General features: G+C 36.1%; 4 protein-coding genes across 7 annotated transcripts; 3 read left to right on the top strand and 1 right to left on the bottom strand.

The window, feature by feature from the left end:
* The first annotated feature begins 1,008 nt into the window (after window positions 1-1,008).
* LOC114162972 (phosphatidylinositol/phosphatidylcholine transfer protein SFH6) lies at window positions 1,009-6,164 on the top strand. Its single transcript, XM_028046998.1, has 14 exons — window positions 1,009-1,499; window positions 1,598-1,901; window positions 2,209-2,308; window positions 2,424-2,690; window positions 2,781-2,858; window positions 2,985-3,086; window positions 3,192-3,241; window positions 3,405-3,504; window positions 3,606-3,704; window positions 3,809-3,922; window positions 4,300-4,432; window positions 5,018-5,418; window positions 5,715-5,789; window positions 5,888-6,164. Exons 1-14 carry the CDS (start codon window positions 1,466-1,468, stop codon window positions 5,906-5,908), a joined length of 1,878 nt encoding a protein of 625 aa, XP_027902799.1. The 5' UTR covers window positions 1,009-1,465; the 3' UTR covers window positions 5,909-6,164.
* Window positions 6,165-6,562: 398 nt separating this feature from the next.
* Window positions 6,563-11,115, bottom strand: LOC114162973 (phosphatidylinositol/phosphatidylcholine transfer protein SFH3-like). 2 transcript variants are annotated; one of them, XM_028046999.1, is made up of 15 exons: window positions 10,863-11,115; window positions 10,406-10,549; window positions 9,550-9,802; window positions 9,315-9,414; window positions 8,949-9,215; window positions 8,639-8,716; window positions 8,442-8,543; window positions 8,297-8,346; window positions 8,005-8,104; window positions 7,830-7,925; window positions 7,655-7,714; window positions 7,469-7,562; window positions 7,016-7,371; window positions 6,847-6,921; window positions 6,563-6,763 (listed from the first exon to the last, which is right to left on the bottom strand). In XM_028046999.1, exons 2-15 carry the CDS (start codon window positions 10,449-10,451, stop codon window positions 6,737-6,739), a joined length of 1,704 nt encoding a protein of 567 aa, XP_027902800.1. In that variant the 5' UTR covers window positions 10,452-10,549; window positions 10,863-11,115; the 3' UTR covers window positions 6,563-6,736. The 2 variants fall into 2 exon arrangements, with proteins under 2 accessions (XP_027902800.1, XP_027902801.1); XM_028047000.1 differs by having other exon boundaries at window positions 7,016-7,365.
* Window positions 11,116-12,953: 1,838 nt separating this feature from the next.
* Window positions 12,954-18,724, top strand: LOC114163393 (pentatricopeptide repeat-containing protein At1g56690, mitochondrial-like). Its single transcript, XM_028047703.1, has 2 exons — window positions 12,954-13,178; window positions 14,714-18,724. Exon 2 carries the CDS (start codon window positions 14,714-14,716, stop codon window positions 16,841-16,843), a length of 2,130 nt encoding a protein of 709 aa, XP_027903504.1. The 5' UTR covers window positions 12,954-13,178; the 3' UTR covers window positions 16,844-18,724.
* On the top strand, window positions 12,991-23,895 carry LOC114163394 (bifunctional dihydrofolate reductase-thymidylate synthase). 3 transcript variants are annotated; one of them, XR_003599416.1, is made up of 14 exons: window positions 16,908-17,000; window positions 19,099-19,139; window positions 19,716-20,239; window positions 20,332-20,731; window positions 20,798-20,842; window positions 21,035-21,100; window positions 21,756-21,817; window positions 21,919-21,993; window positions 22,059-22,224; window positions 22,299-22,422; window positions 22,936-23,042; window positions 23,126-23,281; window positions 23,406-23,432; window positions 23,520-23,895. XR_003599416.1 is itself a non-coding variant. In XM_028047704.1 (13 exons), exons 1-12 carry the CDS (start codon window positions 13,097-13,099, stop codon window positions 23,234-23,236), a joined length of 1,803 nt encoding a protein of 600 aa, XP_027903505.1. In that variant the 5' UTR covers window positions 12,991-13,096; the 3' UTR covers window positions 23,237-23,281; window positions 23,520-23,875. The 3 variants fall into 3 exon arrangements, 2 of the variants coding, with proteins under 2 accessions (XP_027903505.1, XP_027903506.1); XM_028047704.1 differs by lacking the exons at window positions 16,908-17,000; window positions 23,406-23,432 and adding an exon at window positions 12,991-13,178 and having other exon boundaries at window positions 23,520-23,875; XM_028047705.1 differs by lacking the exon at window positions 23,406-23,432 and having other exon boundaries at window positions 16,904-17,000.
* Window positions 23,896-24,055: the final 160 nt, after the last annotated feature.

Here is a 24,055-nt window from a genome sequence, read left to right as displayed (position 1 = left end):
TTTGTGAATATGATGAAATAAATTACGTATATTAAAATATGTCAAACGGAGTTACGACATGCTATACAAAATATTGACAACACCATTTTTTTTCACGAACTTTTAATTAATTATACTGAAAAAATGATTGAAAGAAAATAATTCGACCCAAAATTATCTACAGAATAAATCATCTAAATATATTATATGTAAAAGCATAATAGGATTTTTATTTAGTAGTGGAGCATGATTGATGCGTGAGAAACGCCATAAGCCAAGTTGTTTATAAATAGAAGCAAAATTTGTTTGCGTGTTAATTATTTGGTTTAGAAGTTTTCCTTAAGTCAAGTTGTTGTTTGTAGTTTGCATCAAAATCAAGATGACTTATATTTTGGTATGCAAGTCAATTTGATTAAGACAAGAAAGTTGTACAATAAATGCAATTTACGATTATTTATTTTATTTTTTTATTAAAGAAAAAACCCCAGACAAAATTAATAAAGGGGGTGTGGCTTTTATTGAGTTTTCTTGTTAGACTTTTATCGAGTTTAATGTAAAGTATAATTATAAAAACTTTAAGGATAAAAACAAGAGAGTGATAATGCAAATCTAAATGAGTGTGGCTAGGTTTATAAATTATAATATACTATGAATTTATGTAGGAGGATTTGTGTCTGAAGATATATTAAAATACATGAATATTTCTTCGTTATGATTATCGAGGTAAGATTAAAATAAATCAAGAGAAGAGACGTTGACTTTTGATTTTCCAGACGAATATTCGTTTGTTAGTTGAATTAGAAAATTATCATAACAACGATTTTGTCAAAGTTATCCTCTGTGAAAAAAGTGGATTATGAAGATACATAGACAACATGTTTGAATTATGAAGATAGTGTCTTTACCTGAGAACTTTACAGAGTTAGGTAGAGTGAAAAGTGAAAGGTTTTAACAAAGAAAAATGAGATCTAACAAATTTAGATGCGGAGAAGAATGGAAGGTGAAATCATGTGTTGTTTTTGTGCGTAACTTTTAGAACACATTGAAAGACAGGTGTTTGACGAAATGCCTCCCCTGAGGGAATGAACACTGGCGCTTTCCAATTGGCTCATTCTCTGAATCTTCTCACACCCGCCACCGCCACGTGGCTGCGCCACTCAGCCAAGTGGGACCCACATGCTGCCTCCTTCCTTCTCCAGCTCCTCTTTCTATAACATCTCCCACGCGCCTTCTTTCCTTTCCTTTCTCCTCTCTCTAGCTGTCGCCGACGTCAAACGCTTCTTATTTATTGTTCCTATTTATTTCTTTTATTTTTATTTTTTATTATCGTAATCGTCTTTTACTTCACTCGCAAAAGCATTTCGCACCTTTGATCGGAATCGCTCACAAAACGAGTACCACCTCCTTCAAATTCAATCCTATCTACAATTCCTAGGGTTTCTCAATCCTTTATGTGTTTCTGTCGCAATTGATCATCGCAACCGCAATGTCCGGTCCCCTCGATCGTTTTGCCAGGCCTTGTGAGTCTCTCTTTGGTTAATTTCCTGAAAATTGGCCCTATCTGTGACGTTGGATGGTGTGTTTGTTTCGTTTTGAGTTTGATTGTGGGTTTTGACAGGCTTTGAGGGGTTCTCGGGCAGTGATGAGAAGAGGGAGAGGAGATCTGACTTTGAGAACTCCGAGGATGAGAGGAGGACAAGAATTGGATCTCTCAAAAAGAAAGCGCTCAATGCGTCCTCCAAATTCAAACACTCTCTTAGAAAGAAGAGTGGCAGGAGAAAGAGCGATGGCCGTGTTAGCTCCGTGTCGATTGAGGACGTTCGTGATTTCGAGGAGCTGCAAGCTGTGGACGCTTTTCGCCAATCCTTGATCATGGACGAATTGCTCCCTGAAGCGTTTGATGATTACCATATGATGTTAAGGTAATTCAAGGTTTTTAATTTCTGGTTGTCATCATCCTTGACACTGCGAAAAATTGCAGCTGATGTGGCCGCTGTTGCAATGCGGCCGCAGTGAGTTCGAAAACCTTGATGGTGCGGTTGAAATTGCTGTTGCGGTTTGTTTTTAAAACCGTTATAGCGCAAGAATTTCAATTGCAAAAAGTACCACAAATAGAACTGGTGTTCTTGGAAAAAAAAAAAGAATGAAACCCTAGTTTGGTGTTGAGTTTCTTGTATGATTTTGGACAAATGAACTTGTACCTGACTTTTCTTAATTGTCGTTTTGAAGATTTCTGAAAGCGAGGAAGTTCGATATTGACAAGGCAAAACATATGTGGTGTGACATGCTACAATGGAGGAAGGAGTTTGGCGCGGACACGATTATGCAGGTAAAAGTGGTTGGAATTTGGCACATGTGTATCGCTTCTGCTTTGGCAGGTGTTTGGTGCTGAGACAATATTACGCTGAATGATCGCCTTACATACTGTTTCGGGCTTTTGTCAGGATTTTGTGTTCGAAGAGTTGGATGAAGTTGTGAAGTACTATCCACATGGCCATCATGGCATCGATAAGGAGGGAAGGCCTGTTTATATTGAAAGACTTGGAAAAGTTGATCCAAACAAACTTATGCAAGTTACAACTATCGATAGATACGTCAAGTACCATGTTCAAGAGTTTGAGAAAGCTTTTGCAGTAAAGTTTCCTGCTTGCACTATTGCCGCCAAGAGGCACATTGATTCTAGCACAACGATCTTAGATGTTCAAGGAGTCGTATGTTACCTTTAATTATTCCTCTATGTGTTGACTTTTAACCAAAGGCCTAGAACTTGCAACATGTTTGTTATATAATTGACATTACAGGGACTTAAGAACTTTACGAAGTCTGCTCGGGAACTCGTTACACGATTGCAGAAAATTGACGGTGACAATTACCCTGAGGTGTGTCATCTTGTTCCTTGTGTAATTATTATACTTTCTTTTGGAATGCTGATTTCATCTGTTATTGGAAATCTGAAAGATATACTATGGTCAGAGACTAATGATTCTTTTATTAATGACACACAGACCCTTTGCCAGATGTTTATTATAAATGCTGGGCCTGGATTTAGGCTGTTGTGGAGCACTGTCAAATCTTTTCTCGATCCCAAAACAACTTCTAAGATTCACGTATGTAAAATGGCCATTTTCCAGCTATGTACAGATCTGTTTAATGATGTTATGACTTATAAGACTTCTGAAGCTGTTTGATATTTCTTTCGAAACATTACTTAGGTTCTTGGAAACAAGTACCAAAGCAAATTGCTAGAAGTAATAGATGCCAGGTACTTGATGTCTCTATTTTTTATATGTTTATTATAATCTGCATGTTACAATTTTATATTTCTTTTTCTTTTTCTTCTTGATTAATACTTCATAAGTTTTTGCACTTGTACAATTTGCACGATCCTTTTAGACGCCTAATATATTACTTTGCACATGATGAAGTGAGTTGCCGGAATTTCTGGGAGGTACCTGCACCTGTGCAGATCAGGGAGGTTGCCTTAGATCTGATAAAGGGCCCTGGAAAAATCCTGAAATATTCAAGGTTATATGCTGTTCTTGGTTGATTTTTGATGGGTTATATGTATACTATGTCAGTTTCACTTGTGATAGGCTGACAGTTGATTACATGTGAACTCTACATAGATGGTTCTCAATGGTGGAGCATGGCGGTCAAAACAAGTTGTAAAAGTTCTTAACAATGAAAGAAAGGTTATTGTGTATGCTAAGCCGGGATACCCAACGGTACTTTTTTTTTTAAACGGAACCCAATGCCATTGTAATCATACCTTTCTTCAATGTCCATTTTATTACCTGTCATATTTAATTTTATCACCTCTTCCTAACAGGTCAAAGGCAGTGATACATCCACTGCTGAATCAGGGTCAGAGGCCGAAGATATATCCTCTCCAAAAGCAATGAGGAGTTATTCACACCTTAAGCTGACCCCTGTTCATGAGGAAGTAAGTTTTGACTTATTAAAGAAGTTGCTACTATTGTCTTGATGTGTGCATCGTTTCCTGGCTTGTTAATTTAGGAGTGTTTGTGGATTGGATTGGATTAACTTTGGGAGGAAAGTAATTGATCTAATCCCATGGATTTCTTATTTTACCATGCTGTCATTTTGGTTTTAAATTCACATTCTATCCAATTAATCCGATCAAAAGTGGTTTTGATTGGATGGTCATTTTTTTCTTTTTTTAACTGTTATGGGAAATAGTAAATACAAATCTGGTATAGTGAGAACTGTACCAAATTCAAATTATCTAATATCTTTTAGAGGATTGCACTGTGTTCTCTCCTAAATATAAAATTTGTTTGCATTCGTGTTCTTTGTCAGGCTAAAATAGTAGGAAAAACAAGCTATGCCAGTAACTTGTCTGGATACGATGAATATGTTCCAATGGTAGACATACCTGTTGATGCTGGTTGGAACAAGAAAACCACCCTACAAAGGTCTTACACCTCAAAAGGTTGGTGACTTATGATGTGGTATTTATTGATGTACACTTTTGATGAATTCTTTCATTTTTGCTTATTAAAAATTAATCCATATGCACAATTGCTTCTAAAATCATGGTATGTTGATAGGCCTTATGCTCCTTGTATTGGGTTGTTGTTGGCTTACTATTTGTACCTTAGATTTGTGGTGATTGTGTCTGTGTCTAGACTGTCACTATAACTCTCAATTAACTCTTCTTTGAATTTGGGATTCCGTGTTTATATTATGTATAGTTGTGTACTATAAATTATTTATCTGGTAAGCTTAGTTTTCAGTGTAACATTCTTCTTGCTATTTGTTCTCAAGCTAGAGTTTTTGTGGTCTCTGCACTGAGATATTCAACTATTGGATCCTTGACATATAAGGAGAATATGTCTGAACTTGAAAGTCAATAATAGGTTTGTGATGGGCCTGTTAGAGTCGTAGAGGGATCTAAATAATCCCTAGAGACTGTATCTAGGAGTCTTAGCTTTGTTGCTAATCAGTGCAACTTGCCTTTTGGATTTGAATTGTTTGATGCAATTTTCTCCAGAAACTTAATTGAATTTCAATACAGGAACATCTTCTCTTCCTGTCAATCAGAAAACTCCAGAAGGACTTCAAGCTCGTATTTGGGTAGCACTGTCTGTCTTCTTCTTGACCGTATTAACTCTTTTACGTCAAGTTTCATACCCTGTGACCAAGAAAATTTCTGCATTATCATCTAATGATGATAGGAGTACTTCAGAACCACCTACTGATACAACAAACATGGAAGTTCGTCCTACGACCTCAAATCCACCTTCTACAGAAGAAAATATCCTTCCCTCCATGCTGAAAAGGTTGGGCGAGCTTGAAGAGAAGGTTGATACACTCCAATCTAAACCATCTGAGATGCCTTACGAGAAAGAAGAGTTGTTGAATGCTGCTGTATGCCGGGTGGATGCCTTGGAAGCTGAGTTAATTGCTACTAAAAAGGTAGGATGCTTGTGTTATTTTCGACTTTTTGAAGATCACGACATCATGCCGACGATCTCTGTATTTATGGGGTGCATGTGTAAAGCATTAAGGTCTATCCATGCCTTTTTCATATTTTTCAATCTAAAACTAAAAAATGCCATTTACAACATAGAAAAAAATTAACATCTGCATGTAATTGAGGTTTGTTTGTGCATTCCAAAATGACATAGTATAGGTTAGGGTATGAAGAATACAGTATCTAATTGATTGCTTACCGGGGTCCCTAACATTTGGATTTGATGAGTTTTACATAGGCTCTTCATGACGCATTAATGAGGCAAGAAGAGCTGCTTGCTTACATCGACAGACAAGAAGAAGCCAGGTTTCGGGTAAGTTGGCAACTGCATCTTTTTGAATAAAGTTAAAACCTTGACATACATCTGATTTTTTATATTTTTCTTTCCTTCATTGTCTGTGTTTTAATCAGAAAAAGAAGTTTTGCTGGTGAGATTTGTTACTGAGAAAGAGATTCTGCACAGGATGTCACGGTTGTTCTTAAGGAATGTTAACCTTGCACAAGATGTAACCCTGACTGCTGATTTTCAGTATAATGAGAATTGTTTCTTTCAACGTGTGTATATCAACAATACTGCCTTTGCTGGCTTGTGAAACACGAGCCTTTTTTTTTTTTGTGTGTGTGTGTGGTTACAGTCTTTTATCTGTGTTTGCCTTTGTTAGTTGAAAAGTTCTGTTCTTTTTTTCAATCTCTTGCGGTATACTTTTGCTGAGTATTTTCAGTAATGCTAAAACACTGGCATTCAAACTTAAATTAGTGGTTCCGAAATGATTTCACTCCTATACTAAGATACTAAGATGTGTCAAGTCAAAACAAATTCAGTTAGTAAACTATTTTTTGATAGGTAGCTATATGGTTCAAATGAAGTCATGGTTTTAATCTAGTGTTGTCAATACATTGATTAAGGATTTACGTTAATGCACCAATCAAAGAGAAAGGGAGAACATACATTTGATGATTATGTGAATTCACACTATACTTCCAAAAACAACTGTATATGAAATTTTAAGATGATGCAGAGCCAAAGGGTTACATTGGTAAAACACGTTTTGTTATTCTCAATGAATTAAAGCTTGGATAATATGATTTTTTTTTTTGGTCAAAAAAATATGCAATATTCCGACATATGCACAATTGTCTGGGAATGGCAAACTTTTTATTGGATCGGCACAAGGTTTTATTAAAACATTGATAAGCTGTCGAAATGGAAAACCTCCAATTTTACAACTCTTCTTCCTGATGCAGTAAAACTATTTGATATCAAGCAGCTAAACAGCCGAAGCGGAACTGTAATCAAAAACCAAAAAAGTGTGTGAATAAAAGTAGTAGATACATAAACCTATAGAAAAATTTATGGTAGTACGACATACCAACTTCCTCTTCTTCCTTTTCTTGTCAATTTTAGCTTGGAGTTCTCCTTGTCGAGTAAGGGCTTCGTCAAGTGCCTAAAGCCGAAATAGAAAGCCGAATAAAATACGAAGTTGAACTATAATGGAAATAACGTTCATGGCATTAAAATAGGAAGGAAAAGTCGTAAACCTTTTTGGTTGCATCCAAGTCATGTTCGAGAGTGGTGACTCTGTTCAGAGCATTATTCAGCACTTCCTCCTTTTCGGGTGCCATGATAGATCTCTTGTTGAGGACAGTGACTTTCTCTTCTAGTTCAGCCATGCGCTTCATAAAGGTCATGTAATCATTGCATGAGAAGGTGGCCGCTTTCATCATAGTGCTCTCATAATATCCTGGATTGCTAAACAGTGCTGCTTCATTCAGTTTCCTTGGCATGTTCTTTGTCATGCGGATCATGGTCACAATCCCCATAATGAAGGCCATGATTCCACCAACGAAGTGATTGGTATTCACCATAGGTGTCTTGCTAGCAAAACAATCTGCACCTTTACGAAATTAAAGTCATAATTTTAGCAGAAGTAGCCACAAGTATGTGTTATTATATTACAAGTGCAAGGGAACATTCATTTTTATGTAAATTACCTTTGTCATTCTCTATTAATTTGTTCCATGATGAATTTACTGGCTTGCCAAGCACAGGGGCAAATCCCTCGTAGTTGTACACAGGCTTTACCATCTGCAATATTATATATTAAAAGGGCAATTCTTAAAAAAAAATATGACAGTAGAGAGAGAAATTTTGATTTACATTTCGTCAATGGAACTTACCTCTGGAGATGCGCATGGCACATCAACATTGAATGTCTGTGGAAATGATTCTTTGTTTCCCTTGATAATATAGGCCAAAAAGTATACTAAGTTATCAAATATTCTAACAAATAAATACGAAGAGTTTCACTACTAAGTTTTGCAGTCTGAAATTGCTAAAAGGATGGAAACTTACTACATTTTGATGTGCTTTCCCGTTTTCTGTGGCTGTTTTCTCCTGAATCCCTGACAAGGTTTGTCTCTTGCATTTGCCCTCGCCATTTTGAATCATCTAATTCATCAAGAACAAATACTTTATTGTTTTACTTTGCTGCTTAACTAAAGAAATTTATCCTTCAGCAGTAAACTACCTTGATGATATCTGGGTCATTCCATGGCCCCTTGTCAGAAAGCATGCAACCACCTTTATCTGCACAAGTACAAGTACCACCCAAGAACTCTGGAAGTTCACTGGTAAACAGAATAGACAACTGAGGTGTTATTTATAGTCTTTAGGAGCAATGCCAATGACATAACGGAAGAACATGTTTAATGGTATTTTTATACATCAATGAATTTGATCATGAGGAGTTAGCATTACTCAATACCAAATAACGTATTTGATGAATGAAATACTTCAATGGGAGAGGAGATAAATTTAACCTGGCATCGATGATTTCAAGCAACTTGCTCTGGTATTTGTTACCCAGGACCTGTACAATAAACCATTAATCTGTTCAGTGTCCCTGCTTAACTAAAAACCTCCTTGGTTTTGGTTTTAATTTATCAGCAGGCTAAAAACTTTTACATGGATTTTTGCGGTGGTCTTGGGATCTAGGAATGACTTAACGGTGTTCCACAAGAGCCTAAATCCAGAACCAGCATTGATGATGAACATACGGTTCAGTGACTGTGTAGAAAAAAAAAAGAAAAGTTTCAATTAGGGTAACTTTAGAAGGACGTTGAAACTGTTTCCATGCACATATACATAAAATAAACCAGTACCTCAGGGTAGTTGTCACCATCAATTTTCTGAAGCCTCTGGAGGAGATCTCTTGCTGCTTTGTTCAAACTCTTGAGACCCTGAGCAAGCATGCTAGTCAGCAATTGTATGAAACTTGTTTCCATTTGAAAAAATAGTAACAGTTGATATAATATGATATGATATGCATCGCAAATAATTGGAATGGACATTGGCTTTATAAATTATAGTGACTATCATATAAGGTGTAACTACTGTTCTTTTCTCATATTGGTTATTCTTTGGCAGAGAAGTTGATGAACTGAAACATGTCCATAAAATTTTCACACATACCACTCCTTGCACATCCAAAATAGTAGTGCTTTGGTCGATGTGCTTCTTTGCTGCAATGGAACAAGCAGGTAACTTAACAGCAAAGGTCCTCTCAAACTCCTTTACGTGGTACTTGAGATAACGATCCATTGTTGTTACTTGCATCAACTTGGCAGAGTCAACCTGACCCAGTTTTTCAATGTAAACGGGTCTGCCATCCTTGTCAACCCCATGATGCCCTTGTGGGTAGTATTTTAGAACCTCATCTTGTTCAGTGAATTCAAAATCCTTAAAGACAAAAAAACTACGATGAGATACATAAACAAAAAATCACACAAAAAAAGATCACAGCATGAAAAGTGAGTTTCCTTTTCAGCAGAATAATACCTCTGAGATGGTGTCAGCACCAAATTCCTGCCTCCATTTAAGCATATCTGCCCACATTTGTTTTGTTTTCTCAATGTCAAACTTCCTTGCTCTCAAGAATCTGGATCATAGTACAAGCAAAGTATTAAGTATAGATATTAGAGTGTGCGATTAAGGTGTAAACAACAAAGGTAATTTGCTGATACTACATCTATTAAGTAAATCTATGAGCAAGAAAACTTTTTCACAAGGCCACCTTAGCATCATACGGTGATCATCGTGTCTTGAGGGCAATAGTTCTTCCAAGACAAGTGCTTGGCGTAAAGCATCAACAGCTTGCAACTCTTCTGCATCAAGATCATCCTCGATAGCGAGAGACATAACCCTGCTGTGCCTCCTCCCCTTCTTGGTAAGGGAACCCCTGAACTTAAGTGAGGCACTCATGGCCACCTTCTTGAACGATCCTACCCTTTTCTTCTTTTCATCGTCGGAATATTCACTTTCACTGCCTGTGCTTGCAAGAAAGTAAAATTTACACTCACAAGTTTGAACAAGATAATTGAAAAAAAGAAATCACACTCTAAACATCTTCATCCGCTCCTGTTGTACCAGTTTCTATTAACAACCTTGGCAAAGGTAAACTACATATTTTTCCCATACCATACATCTGGATCCATAAATACTTTCTGTTTGTTATCCAACCAAGCATTTAATTAATGAATAGCAGTATAGCATTGGATGCATTATTTGTTGCAAAGTTTATATCCGTACAATTTTACAGGTACATTAATTATGTAAACCAATAACATTAATCAGTAGTTTTTGTTTGGAACTCTGCATTAAAGTGTTTTTGCAATGGAAACCAAACCACAGAAGAAGTCAGCCATATGCACATTTCTACCATGTCCCAATTTCTGCAAACGGAACATCTAAAATGTGAAGCGTTTGTCTATGATATAGCCTGCAAATTTCTTATTATGGTGTGTACCATCCCACGTTCTAGCTAAAGTAGATGAAGATTTCACTGTGCGTGCATAAAATAAAGTGAATGCAGACAAAGAAACTGCAGAGAAGATGTTGCAATATGAAATCCAAGGAATTATTAGACTTACCAGGTTTAACGGGTTGGTCAACAGGTGAAGGCACGATTTCAGCCATGAATAATAAATTTTTCTTACTCACAGAAGCAAAAATGGCCCTAAGGCAGTCAAGTACTAGAATACATCAAGAACCCACAATGAAGCTTTGACGTACGCCTGCAACATATAGCCAGCAAAAAACACGAGTCAAGAAGCTCAAAAAACCAATGCTTCTACGACAAAACGATGAATATCTGGTATGCATGGAAAAAAGGGAAAAAGAAAGAGAGACAGATATCTCAAATCTTAATGATCAGATGCTACTCATGCATGCAACTAGAAATCCTAAGAATGTGTGTGTTGAAACACATTTTCGTCACATTCAACGCCAATCAAGTGTCAACAACATGCATCAAAACGTGCTTCTAGTTTATGATTTGAACATGATATTATCATAGGTAATGAAGGAGGAGGATATCAGAGAGAATACCTTGACTATGGAATGTAGGGGTTGCAAGAACCAAGAGATCAAAAGCCTGAATATATGGTTTCCGAATAAACCTCTGAATGTGGGGGCACGATGGGATATTCAAAGGCTCAAAGTTGGTGGAACTAGTAGACAAATTTAGACTTTGCTATTTTATTTTTCCCTTGTTTATTTATCTGTCATTTTCTGTTGAAGAGGTCTTGATTTGGTGATTCTTTGGCCTTGCGAAATGCAAGCCACTCTGTTGCTTCACAATCACATTATTCCTCTCCAACTCATTAGCATTGTTTTTCTTCCACACACGTATACTCTCTTTTATGCAAAACTCTACCATTCATTTTTACCCAGTTGACTTTTCGAGATATCACAATAACAACACACACAAAGTCATCAATCACCTCATCTAATTAACACCATTCCTTCAATAACTTTACTTCCTAAATTAGTCATGTATACCAGAAATGTAAACCATGTACAATATTTTTAGCCATCTTTCTAACGGTTTGTTTTGCACAAAGGATATTTATGAGAGAAGCATCTGTACTTCAAATTTATCAAAAATGTTTAAATAAAATTTTGGGCTAATTATGTATTTTTTTTCTAAATTATAACACGATTTTAGTATTCGTCACTTTTGCAAACTTTAATCATGTTATGTCCACCTGCTTCAGAAATGTATTGATATAGTCTCTTTTGGAGTTTAAATTCTCTATTGGATTAGATTTTTTGTTGTCATCCTTTAGTGAGTATTAAAAGATACACAATATGGATACTTTAAAAAATTTTTTATTATATTTTAAATTTTAAAAATCAGTGATCAATCAATGTATTTTGAAGACACATCAGATAAATAATGCATAAAAACTCATCAAAAAATCTAAATTCTTCTTTTGTCCAACAATGTTAACTATTTTTTACATTATACACGACAAATCATGTTGAACGTAGTCCATACCTTTTTCAATATCTTACATGTATGTTAAGTCAAGAAACCGTAAATATTATGTTGAGTGGAGAATAGTGCATCCATACATTTTTTAAGTACGCTAACACAATCACAATTTAAAACAAAAGAAACATTTAAAACTCGTTATAGTTTAGGATAAAAAATAATTAACTATAGAATTAAGATCCAGTGAAATGAAAAATAGAATATAATGTGATGAGATAATTTAGTAAGCATTATCAGAATTGAAAAGTTAGGAAAAAATGAATGATAACTCAATTCAATGTAGAAAAAATTTGAGTTTAGAAAGTATTTACAAAGGAAATTATATTCACTTCATCCTTCATCTCCAGAGAAAATTATATTTATATAAAAGATTCCATTTTTGCTAATAGTGCTGGCAACACCTTATAATGTATTTCTTTTTTCTGCAGGCACATACTTAAATTTTATTATTGCTTTAAATTCATTTATAAAATTAAGAAAGATACAATTATTAAATAGAGATTGACTCTTGAAAAAAGATTGTTTTTAATAAATTTGAATGAAGCAAGATAGCATCTGATCTTATAAATAGTTCCAGTCACTCTATTTAGCTTGAGTGTATTATAACTTTCTTTTTTAAAACAATAATAATAACAAAGAAAAAAGTTGTTTGATGTCATTTTAAGAACATTTGACAATTTGACAATTTTTATAAAACTAAAATAGTATTAACAAAAATTAACTTGTTTATATTTATAAGAGAAAGAAATAATGATTAATAATAAAAAAATAATGTCGAATGATATTAAAAAAAAATGTAATATAAAAGTACGAGTGTCTTAACAAAAAAAGACTCAATTAACATAATCTTGCTTAAAAAGAAAAGGGGAGAAAGTTGTTAGCATGATCTTGCTGATGAATTTATTTATTTCTATTTGAGCTCGAATAACATATATACAATATATAATATGGAGATCCACTCATATTTATGTCATGCCCCCAATCTATGGGTGCAAAGCGAGCCCGGCCCGCAGGCCCGATAGAAAAAGTGCAGGCCGACATTTTGAATCCTTGGGTCTGCATAACTCTGCCCAGGCGGGCCAAGCCCGCTTCTGTTTTATTTTTTCAACCCTAAATCAATTACTCACACTCACTCATCTCATCTCAAACGAAACACTCAACACTCAGAGTCTTCTTTCTCTTTCTCTCTGAACTCGCGACGACGAAGCGCTACCCAGGCAACGACGGTCCTCTTCGAACGGCGGTTCCCTCGCAGCGGCGATCTCCTCGCATTGGTGAGGTTCCCATGCCAGCAGTGATCACCTCCCAGCTCCGATCCCCTCTCAGCGTCTTCTTTCTCTTCCGGCGACGAAGCGCGTCTCCTCAAGGTTGATACCATTATCTTCTTCTTTTCATCCTATTTTTTTTTAACTTCAAAACTTTTGCTAGAGATATCAGCGTTGTGTTTCTGAAGTAGTATATGTTAAATTCAGTTACATTGAACTTAAAACCTGTCTCAAGAACGAATACATCTTGTATCTGGCCACTTGCAACTTTTCATTTATCTGTTTTGTGATTATTGTATGATGAAGATGTCCTGAAAAACTGGTATTTGATTGCTCATGTGGAAATTGGAATTGAAATCAATCAGATGGGCCTGAAATCTTGGAAGTTGTTTAGAGTGATAGGTTTAACATTACTTATTAGATATGGCTAAACTTGGGGCCAAGGGATGATGCAATTAAAGGTTGTATTTGAAATTCTCTTAGGGCTTGAGCTTTTGAAGTAGACAATCAATAATTTATAATGGTGATAATAAAAAGGCTAATTTTGGCTTAAATACCTTTAATACCTTTTGGTCCTCATTTTCGTAGTGTTTGTTGCGGATGACTCTCGTTTTGACAGAAGATATAAAATGGTCCTCATTTTTATTGAATGTTTAGAATGGTCTTTTTCGTGTTTAAAATGGTCTTTTGGTCGCAATTCGTGTTTTATTTGGTCTTTTTTTGTAATACCATTTAAATCATTAACGAAGCATAGCATTGTACAAGTGGTGGCACGATTTGTAGTAGGGTGTGTTATGTCGAAAATGAGGACCATTTTAAACATTATGTCGAAAATGAGGACCATTTTAAACATTATGTCGAAAATGAGGACCATTTTAAACATTCGGTCAAAATGACGACCATTTTAAACATTTTGTCAAAATGAGGACCATTTTAAACATTCGGTCAAAATGACGACCATTTTAAACATTTTGTCAAAATGAGGACCATCCGTAACAAACACTACGAAAATGAGGACCAAAAAAGTATTTAAGCCTAATAAAAATTCATTACTTCTAAAATTATTATTAAAAATAAAAAAAAGTCTCCATGTAAATAAATTATTTTCTATCTTATATATTAAATTTATTTTCATACAAAATATATTTTATTATTTATTGTTTTATAAATAATTTTTTTATATTTTCAATTATTTAATAAAATTTATAAAAATAATTCTAAATCATTTATATATATAATTTTACATTACCTATAACAATAAGGACATTTTGGATATCTAACTTTTTCTATTAATTTTTTTTAAATATGTCACATAAGTCAATTCAGTCACAAATTTCACTCCATTCCGTAATCCACTCTAAAATCACCTTTGAATCCCTTAAAAGAAATAACACTAACTTCACTCTCTAATCCTTTCGATCTCTTCCTCTCCTTCTCCTTCTAATCCTTCCTCCCAAAAGAACATAGCCTTAGGGATTTTTTTTTTTCTTTTGTATTTGGGTCTTGATTTCTAATTTGGGGAAAGTAATCATTTTTTTGTTAATGGGGAGGTCGAGGAAGAAGCGTTAGATAAATAGAACATTGAGACTTGTATGTTTACAAATGCTAATAGTGCATGATTATGCATTCATATGTAGATGGGTCACCATGGTCGTGCCACTATGCTATGGAGCATGCTTATGCAAGTGAGATTACAGTGCACCACTGCTAATGCCATTGCACGTTACGCGCGTAGCGGTAAACTAGACCATGCTCGCAGGGTGTTTGACGAAACGTCTCTCCCTCTCAGAACCATCTCTTCATGGAACACAATGGTCGCTGCGTACTTTGAAGCCTGCCAACCATGCGAGGCTCTCTTCTTGTTTGAGAGAATGCCCCAGAGAAATACCGTATCTTGGAACGGTCTCATCTCAGGCTACATCAAGAACGGAATGTTGCTTGATGCACGCAATGTATTTGACTCAATGCCTGATCGCAACGTTGTTTCGTGGACTTCTATGGTTCGTGGCTACGTGCAAAATGGTGATGTTGCTGAAGCGGAACGTCTCTTTTGGCAGATGCCCAACAAGAACGTGGTATCGTGGACCGTTATGCTCGGCGGGTTGCTGCAAGAGGCTCGCATTGAGGATGCGCGCAAGCTCTTTGATATGATGCCTGAAAAGGATGTGGTAGCGGTTACCAACATGATTGGAGGGTATTGTGAGGAGGGTCGTTTGGGCGAGGCTCGTGCACTGTTTGATCAAATGCCGAAGAGGAATGTGGTTACTTGGACAACTATGGTTTCTGGGTATGCAAGGAATGGGAGAGTGGATGTTGCGAGGAAGCTTTTTGAAGTGATGCCAGAGAGGAATGAGGTGTCTTGGACTGCCATGCTTATGGGTTATACTCATAGTGGGAGGATGGGAGAGGCTTCTAAGCTTTTTGACATGATGCCGGTGAAGCTGGTTGTTGCTTGCAATGAGATGATCATGGGGTTTGGGCTTGCTGGGGAGGTGGATAAGGCGAGGTGTGTGTTTGAGGAAATGAAGGATAGGGATGATGGAACTTGGAGTGCCTTGATTAAGGTGTATGAGAGGAAAGGGTATGAGTTGAAAGCGTTGGGTTTGTTTCGGAGGATGCAGAGAGAACGAGTTGCGCTTAGTTTCCCTTCCTTAATTAGTGTTCTTTCTGTGTGTGCCAGCCTGGCCAGTCTTGACCATGGGAGGCAGGTGCATGGCCAATTGGTGAGATCTGAATTTGATAAGGATTTATACGTTTCCTCGGTCTTAATTACAATGTACATTAAGTGTGGCGATCTTGTGAGAGCAAAACGTGTTTTTGACAGGTTTCCTTTGAAGGATGTTGTTATGTGGAACTCTATGATTACGGGTTATTCACAGCATGGATTGGGGGAAGAAGCTTTGAATGTTTTTTATGACATGGGCTCCTCTGGAGTTCCACCAGATGATGTTACCTTTATTGGGGTTCTTTCAGCATGTAGCTATAGTGGCAAGGTGAAAGAAGGGCTTGAATTGTTTAAATCAATGAAATGCAAATATCAAGTGGAACCGGGAGTTGAACACTATGCTTGCCTGGTTGATTTGCTAGGTCGAGCAGGCCAGGTTAATGATGCAATGAAACTAGTAGAGAAGATGCCAATGGAACCTGATGCAATTGTTTGGGGTGCATTGTTGGGAGCATGCAGAACTCATATGAATCTTGATTTGGCTGAAGTTGTCGTTGATAAACTTGCACAGCTAGAACCTAAAAATGCTGGACCTATCGTCTTGCTTTCAAATATGTATGCTTCTAGAGGAAGATGGAAAGATGTTGAAGTCCTTAGGAAGAAAATAAAATCTAGGAGTGTTATCAAATTGCCTGGTTGTAGTTGGATTGAGGTAGAGAAAAAGGTACATATGTTCACTGGGGGAGACAGCAAGGGCCACGCTGAGCAGCCTATCATCATGAAAATGTTGGAGAAGTTAGGTGGATTGTTGAGGGAAGCTGGGTACTGTCCTGATGGTAGCTTTGTCCTTCACGATGTGGATGAGGAAGAGAAGACACATAGCCTGGGTTATCATAGTGAAAAGCTAGCTGTAGCATATGGACTCCTAAAAGTGCCTAAAGGAATGCCAATTAGAGTTATGAAAAATTTGCGGGTTTGTGGTGATTGCCATTCTGCAATTAAATTAATCGCAAAAGTTACTGGAAGGGAGATCATTTTGAGGGATGCTAATAGATTTCATCATTTCAAGGATGGTTACTGTTCTTGCAAGGACTATTGGTGATTCCTTGAAGCTCATATGACCTAAGTCTTGAAGTTATTGGAATAAAGGGTGGCTTTACCGCTGAGTTTGATGGACTTGTATACCATGTGCTCTGGGATCAGTATTTTACAATCAAATGGAAGCTCCTCATTACGAATTGCTAGTGTGACATACATAAGTGAGTATTTTATCCTCAAACTTATGTTAGAATAGATTGAATGAAACATTCACTTTAGAAGAGTTAGCACTTCGACCATACCAATTGCTGTCAACTTTAGTGTCTCAACTAAAGCAGTCCAAGGAGGTTATGGCATGGTTTTAAACTTTATGGATATGCTCTGACTCATATACCCCATAGGCCATAACTAGAGTTTTGTTTTAGGAGCTTTTGATGGGGATTCAACCTATATGACAAAGCAAGAACATTAATTGCAAGGTAATCAATCATTTAGTAGCACCGGAAACCACTTGATACTCTATTTTATCCCTCTACCTTTTAGCCATATTAGATTTTAAAGAATAATTCTAGTGCGTATAGATAAAATATTATTAATTTCCTTACTGAAATAGAATATTTTATCCTTTCTACCCTCATAAAAGCAATTCTTGAGGCTATGTAAAACTAGAGAAACGATATTTTGACAGCATTTTCTTTTGACAAGTTTCACAAAGTCTATCTGGCTCCTACGTGGTTTCTGTTTTATTTAATTTTTTGAAAAAACAATTCCACCTTGTTGCGAAAGGGACAAACTCCTCACACAAAGTCTCTTCACTTTTTTGTTTCGAAAGTTCTATGCCTCTTCTCTATCCCTGTAGTGGTGTTACCTGTGGTGCTTCTGGTGGTTGTCCTCGGCAGTCATGCACTGCAAATTTGTTGTTGTGTCTCTGTCTCTTTACTCCCATATTTAGGGTTTTTTGGATGGTTTTCTGGACGGCACTATCGTGGACGGGTGTAGACTTTTGTCGTCATTAGTTCCGTTCTTCCAACCATGGAGTCCTTTGACATTGTAGGTAAATTTCCTTCTTCCACCATTTTTGTTTTTGAGTTTTTTTTTTGATTAAGGGTTTTTTTTTCGAATCCCCTGTTTTTGCATTCTCTGCTTTGGGTTCCCATGTTGTGGGTTCTTGAAACCTTAATATTCCTTTCGTGTTCTTGTTTCTCCAAATTCCTCTCTCGTTCTTGTCTCATGAAATATGTTAAAAAAGAGCCATTTATGCTACTGACATATCAGAAAGAAACTCATCCTTGTATTTATGGTCATTTGGATCTTGAAGCACTGTATCGGTACATTTATTGAAGCAATGTATCGCGAGATGTGAAATTTATTGATTTTCATATCCCTAAATAGTTTATTTTGTTAGTTTCTTCGGCTCTTTGACAGTGATGAAGGATTATTCCTTTGTTGGGGTTGCATATGCTATTTATTTACTAGGTTATAAGTAAAGTCTGCCTAGTTGTTTTTTTGAATCCGTGAAATTTTGAGTTTTGATTTCTTCTCATTTTTATTTTCCCTCTTTTTAAGCATACAAGTATGAGCTTTGTTTACTATTATTGATCTCTTTTTTGAGGTCTTAATTATACATAGCTGAGGTGATTTTTGATTTCAATACATCATATGGTGTACCCTATTTTTTATCTGTGTATTGGAAGTAGTTGGCTATGAATTTAACAGGTAGCTTAGTTTTTGACCAAATAAATAGATTATAATGTCATGTTACTGTAATTTAGTCCAACCTTCTCTTTATTGTAGTATGAATCTGTTGAATGTGAATGTAACTTAGTTTTAATCACTTGTTGAATGTGAAAGTTTATTTTCTTTGGTTAATCAGAAAGGTAAGAAGGTAAATGCCTCCAATATTTTCTTATGGCAAGAAGTTTAATATCATAAGTTCGTCTACCACTTCATAAGGAACCAAATGGGTATTTAAAAGAAATGGGGGTGTAAGAATAAAGAAGGGAGGTGTAGATTGGCAACAGATTGTTTGGTATTTTATTCGCAGTGAGGGGGTTGGGCTTCCTCGTTTAGAAGGCGCGGATCATACGGCCGATTAGTCCATTGTGACAGATTCTTCTTAAAAATCCATTGCTCAGAAAGCGGTTTCTGTCATCTTATTCACTTTTGCTGTTGCTGGTTGTTTCCATTGCTAACCTTTTTTCTTCTTCTTTCAAATCTTCATTTTATTATCTTATGACCTTATAATTCTCTGTTCGAATTTTTACATTGATCTTGACTTCAAAAGCTTCGTGGACTTTTGCACCAACTTCTATTTATTAGGTCATTACGCATCCAAAGTTTCGCGCTTCGCCTTCACATCGGTCAGTTCCTTCTTCACATTCTATGTTTTCTGCTGTTGCTTTTTTTTCTTTTTGTGTGTTTGAATATTATGTTGCATGTGTTGGATGGTTATTTTTGTTTTTGTTTTGGAAGCTCACTATTTTTTGCAGTGGGTTGCATAGAAGATGGTTAAACTTTTTATGTGCGTCTTGTGCTGTTATATTCTAACAGTGCGGGTTTGATTTGGTTGTAGTGGACATGGTTGTAGTGGACAGATTTTGGGAAATTACTTATTAATGTTTGGGTGGGTTCCAAATTTTATTGCCGAGTCTTGGGAGAGTATTCTCATTTTGCTGTGAAGGCTAAAGATAAAGTCTTAGACTTCTTCATGCATTAGCTGCAGCGGTTTTTTCCGAAATATATGGGGTTATGCTCCCTCTCCTCTCTCCAGTAATTAATTCTAAGGCAACCTAGGTCTTAGTTGAATAACTTCCTGCTCATTTTTTTTTCTAACGACATGCAAAGTCCCCTTCATCTCATTGTGTTACTTTGCGCATGGCTGGTTTCATTTATAGTTACCTTCTTTAATTATGGTCTACTACCTTTTTTGGTTTCAGATTCCGCTGCACTTCCAAAAGAGTTGGTTGTGCAGTTCTTGTTTTCGGAAACCATCTTTAAGGTTCTGTCGGCGTTTGAGTTCTGTAATGGCCAGTGATTTTTCTGTCATCTCCAATGGAGACAGCAATGGCAATGTCAATCCACAACCTAATAAGCAAAGGACTTACCAAGTGGTAGTGGCTGCCACTCAAGATTGGGGCATTGGCAAGGATGGGAAGTTACCCTGGAGATTGCCTACTGATCTCAAATTTTTTAAGGAGATCACTGAGAAAACATCTGATCCTGGAAAGAAGAATGCCATTGTAATGGGAAGGAAAACATGGGAGAGTATCCCTCTTCAGTACAGGCCTCTTTCTGGTCGCCTTAACATTGTTCTCACTCGCTCAGGCAGCTTTGATATTGCAACGTCAGAGAATGTTGTTATATGTGGAAGTATGTATTCTGCATTGGAAATATTAGCTTCTTCTCCTTACTCTCTGTCAATTGAGAAAGTATTTGTTATTGGAGGTGGTCAAATATTTAGGTATTTTGTTTTCAAGTGTACTTTTTTTCATCTGCTCTTTCCTTTTCGTGTGAAGCTCTTTCTCTGTTATAGCTGATAATTTCCATGTACAGAGAGGCTCTCAATGCACCCGGATGTGAAGCTATCCACTTAACAGAAATTCAGTCAAACATCGAATGTGACACTTTTATGCCTTCAGTTGATTTCACTATATTTCGGCCGTGGTACTCATCCTTTCCTAAGGTGGAAAACAACATACGCTATTCTTTCATCACTTATGTTCGTGTAAGGAGTTCTCCTTTGGAGTCCCTGAACCAGAATATCGATCCAGTTATTGATAATAATTATGATTCCATAAAATTTGAGGTCAAGGATTTTTCTTTTCTTCCTAAAATGATTTTTGAGAGACATGAGGAGAATATGTATCTTAAGCTGGTTCAAGAGATCATTTCTGAAGGTACAATAAAGGGTGATAGGACGGGGACTGGCACCTTGTCAAAATTTGGTAGCCAGGTAATGTTTTGGTTGGTATATTGAGGGTTGTTGTAGTTTATATGCTGACTTTGTCTTTTTCCACAGATGAGATTCAATTTACGCAGAAGCTTTCCTCTTCTGACAACTAAGGCATGTGGTAGAGTTTATGGTTTAAGGCGCATTTGATTTACTGTGTAAAAGAATCTGTCTTTCGTGTGAACTGTTTTTTGTTTTTTACTTTGGTTTGAATATTATAGTGTAATTTAGTGTTTCTTGCGAATGAGAATATCTAGTTGTAAATTTTGAGAGAAAATTTGACAAGATTTCTTCAATTGATTGTAGAAAGTATTTTGGCGAGGAGTTGTTGAAGAGCTTCTTTGGTTTATCAGTGGCTCAACAAATGCCAAGGTATTAATATCTTCTGCCAATCTTTTCCATACACACATGAATCCTCACCTATCCTCAGTTTGGTCACAAACAAGCTGACATGAGCCAACTATTGGAGAACATAACGGTTGTGTATCTTATAACATTTGAGCTCGGATTTGAATAATAGATGTAAACATGTGGAAAGCTCTGGTTCTTCTAAGCTAACTCATTTCTTTTATTATCTACTTCTATAATATATTTGAACTTTAAAATATGATTGCATTCTTTAGTGTTGGAATTTTGAAAACGATATTCATAGATACAGAGTATAACATGTGAAAAAATGCAATTATAGAATAATTAGTTATGTGTACGTACCTGAATTGACATTCTTCTCTACGAGCATTACGAAACCTTGTTTTTCTTGTAGAGAATTATTTAGAGATTATGTGTGAAATAACAAATTTATTATCCCTCAGGGTAGGCTTGGTTTGATAATAAAACAATTTGCACTTGCTAAGCGTTTACTGATTCTTTGTTAGTGCCATAGAGATAAAGGGTTGCGGACTAAATTTTCATTCACAGTTTTTCACTAGCATCAGGCGCTTTATATTATAGTTAACTGGAAATTTTTTACTGGTATGCTAGATTTTATTGTATGATCTTCAGTCTGAAAACAAGGTATATTTGGCAGGTGCTACAGGAAAAAAACATTCATATATGGGATGGCAATGCATCCAGAGAATACCTTGATGGGCAAGCATGATTATATGTTTTAACTTCGAAGTACACATTGTGCATTTTTCCTTTATATTGTTGCAGTTAGTAATTGGTTGGCTGTACATGTTTTATTACAGTGTTGGTTTGACAGAGAGGGAGGAGGGCGACTTGGGACCTGTTTATGGGTTTCAATGGAGGCACTTTGGTGCCAGGTAGGGGAATTATATATTTTTTTGGAATTTGCTCAAACATTTACTCGCTGTCTTACCTTTTATAGGTACACGGACATGCATGCTGACTACTCCGGCCAAGGGTTTGATCAGCTTTTAGACGTTATTAGCAAGATAAAGCATAATCCTGATGATCGACGAATCATTCTTTCTGCGTGGAATCCAGCTGATCTTAAATTAATGGCACTTCCACCTTGTCACATGTTTGCACAGGTCTGCCACTTCCAGCTGATCTTTGAAAACTCTCCCCTCACATATATTGATTTTTGTAATTTTAACTTTCGCAGTTTTATGTATCACACGGGGAGTTATCATGTCAAATGTATCAGCGATCTGCGGACATGGGCCTGGGCATTCCATTTAATATTGCATCTTATGCCCTTCTGACATGCATGATTGCTCATGTTTGTGGTATGTAAATTATCAAAGCATTCGTCGTAGACCTAAATATGTAGTCAATTGATAAAATGTTTTTAGATTTTGTGGGTGTAATTAGTGATGATGTATCCCATTTTATTTGGTTGTTTGACTTTAAGCTAGTTAATAGGTGGTGTGGTACTCGAAGATTCAATTTTATGCTCTGGCTGGCAAAGCCTGCTTTTTTCTGTTTGCTAGAATTGGCCCTAGAATGTTTAGGTCAGGTGGTTGGTTTAGACTTGACAAGTCTTTTATATATCAGTTTTGTTGGACTTTAGTTGTGTGTGGACATTTTCTTTATAGTAACTGAAAATTTTGCATAATAGAGGCCAAAGTTTTTGTTTTTCTTGTTGGTATTTTATCTGTACTCTAATTTTTTTGGTGTACGTAGGTTTAGAGTTTATAAAAGCTTATTGGTTTTGATAATATCACTGGAGAAATAGTGCAGCTTAAAAGGTGATTATGTAAAATAACTAACCCTTTTACTATGACTTGGCTTTTTCTCAGATCTAATTCCAGGTGATTTTATCCATGTTATTGGGGATACACATGTTTATAGTAATCATGTGAGGCCTTTGCAGGAGCAGCTCCATAAACTTCCAAAACCTTTTCCAGTAATGTCTATTGTTTAACAGTTCTTTTAGTTTGTCTTTTGACTCTTTTTCCTTGTTGACTCCCTTAATGTACTTTGAAGCAGACTTTGAAGATAAATCCAAAGAAGAAAGACATAGATTCTTTTGTGGCTGCTGATTTCAAGCTCATAGGCTATGATCCTCACCAGAAGATTGATATGAAGATGGCTGTCTAAGTTGGGGTTTCTCATTTCCTGGCTGTTTCTGCCTTTTGAATCGAGGTAAGTACGTGGTTTTGGTTTTGGTCTTTATATAGAACTCTACTGGATTATGTGTTACCTTTATTATATGTATAAAAGGATTTCAATAGAATGTTGTTTGGTGCTTTCTTTGGCCTATGATCAGTACTGAGGTTGGCGAGCTAAATGACAGGTTCAGTACTGTTTAGGTTTTATAGCTAGTTTTGCAAATCTATATGAATTTGAATTGATTTAAAATCTTAATGCTATTTTGCATCAGTCCTGTATACTCTTCGGGAACTAAATTTCTAAAAGTGGCGTGAAAAGGATGATTCAACTAGCATGTAAGGATAGCGCAAAAAGTAATTCCCTTCCATCACCTCAGAGTCCAATTTCAATAGTCCAGCGCTTAAAATTGTGTACTACTAAAGATGATCTCGTAGACAACTATTTAGTTCATACATATTATTTGTGGGAATCCTTTGGGTCCATGTTTTACCACTCAGGTGATTTAGATTAATTTCAATTTCCATCCTTTCCAATGTACACGCTCCACTATAATTTTGAGGGATCGATTACTCGATGTTTTAGATAAGCATTTTCTATGTTTTATTATTCGAACTTTTGGACAAGTTACTTCTGTGCCTATTTTTCTATTTTTTTTTTTATAAGAGTTATATACTAAAAGTTCAAGCGAGCCTAGTATGAATTTATTTTTTCTTTAAACGCCTCAGATTCTTTCCTGAATTCAAACGCCTCAAACATTAAAAATACATTGGTGGTACATTAATTTTTTTAAATATATTTTAAAACTTT

This window comes from Vigna unguiculata, chromosome 9 (genome assembly GCF_004118075.2).
Source record: "Vigna unguiculata cultivar IT97K-499-35 chromosome 9, ASM411807v1, whole genome shotgun sequence".
Taxonomy (NCBI): Eukaryota; Viridiplantae; Streptophyta; class Magnoliopsida; order Fabales; family Fabaceae; genus Vigna; species Vigna unguiculata.
The sequence above is the reverse complement of the archived record's forward strand: the minus strand, read 5'-3'. Positions and strand labels throughout refer to the sequence as shown.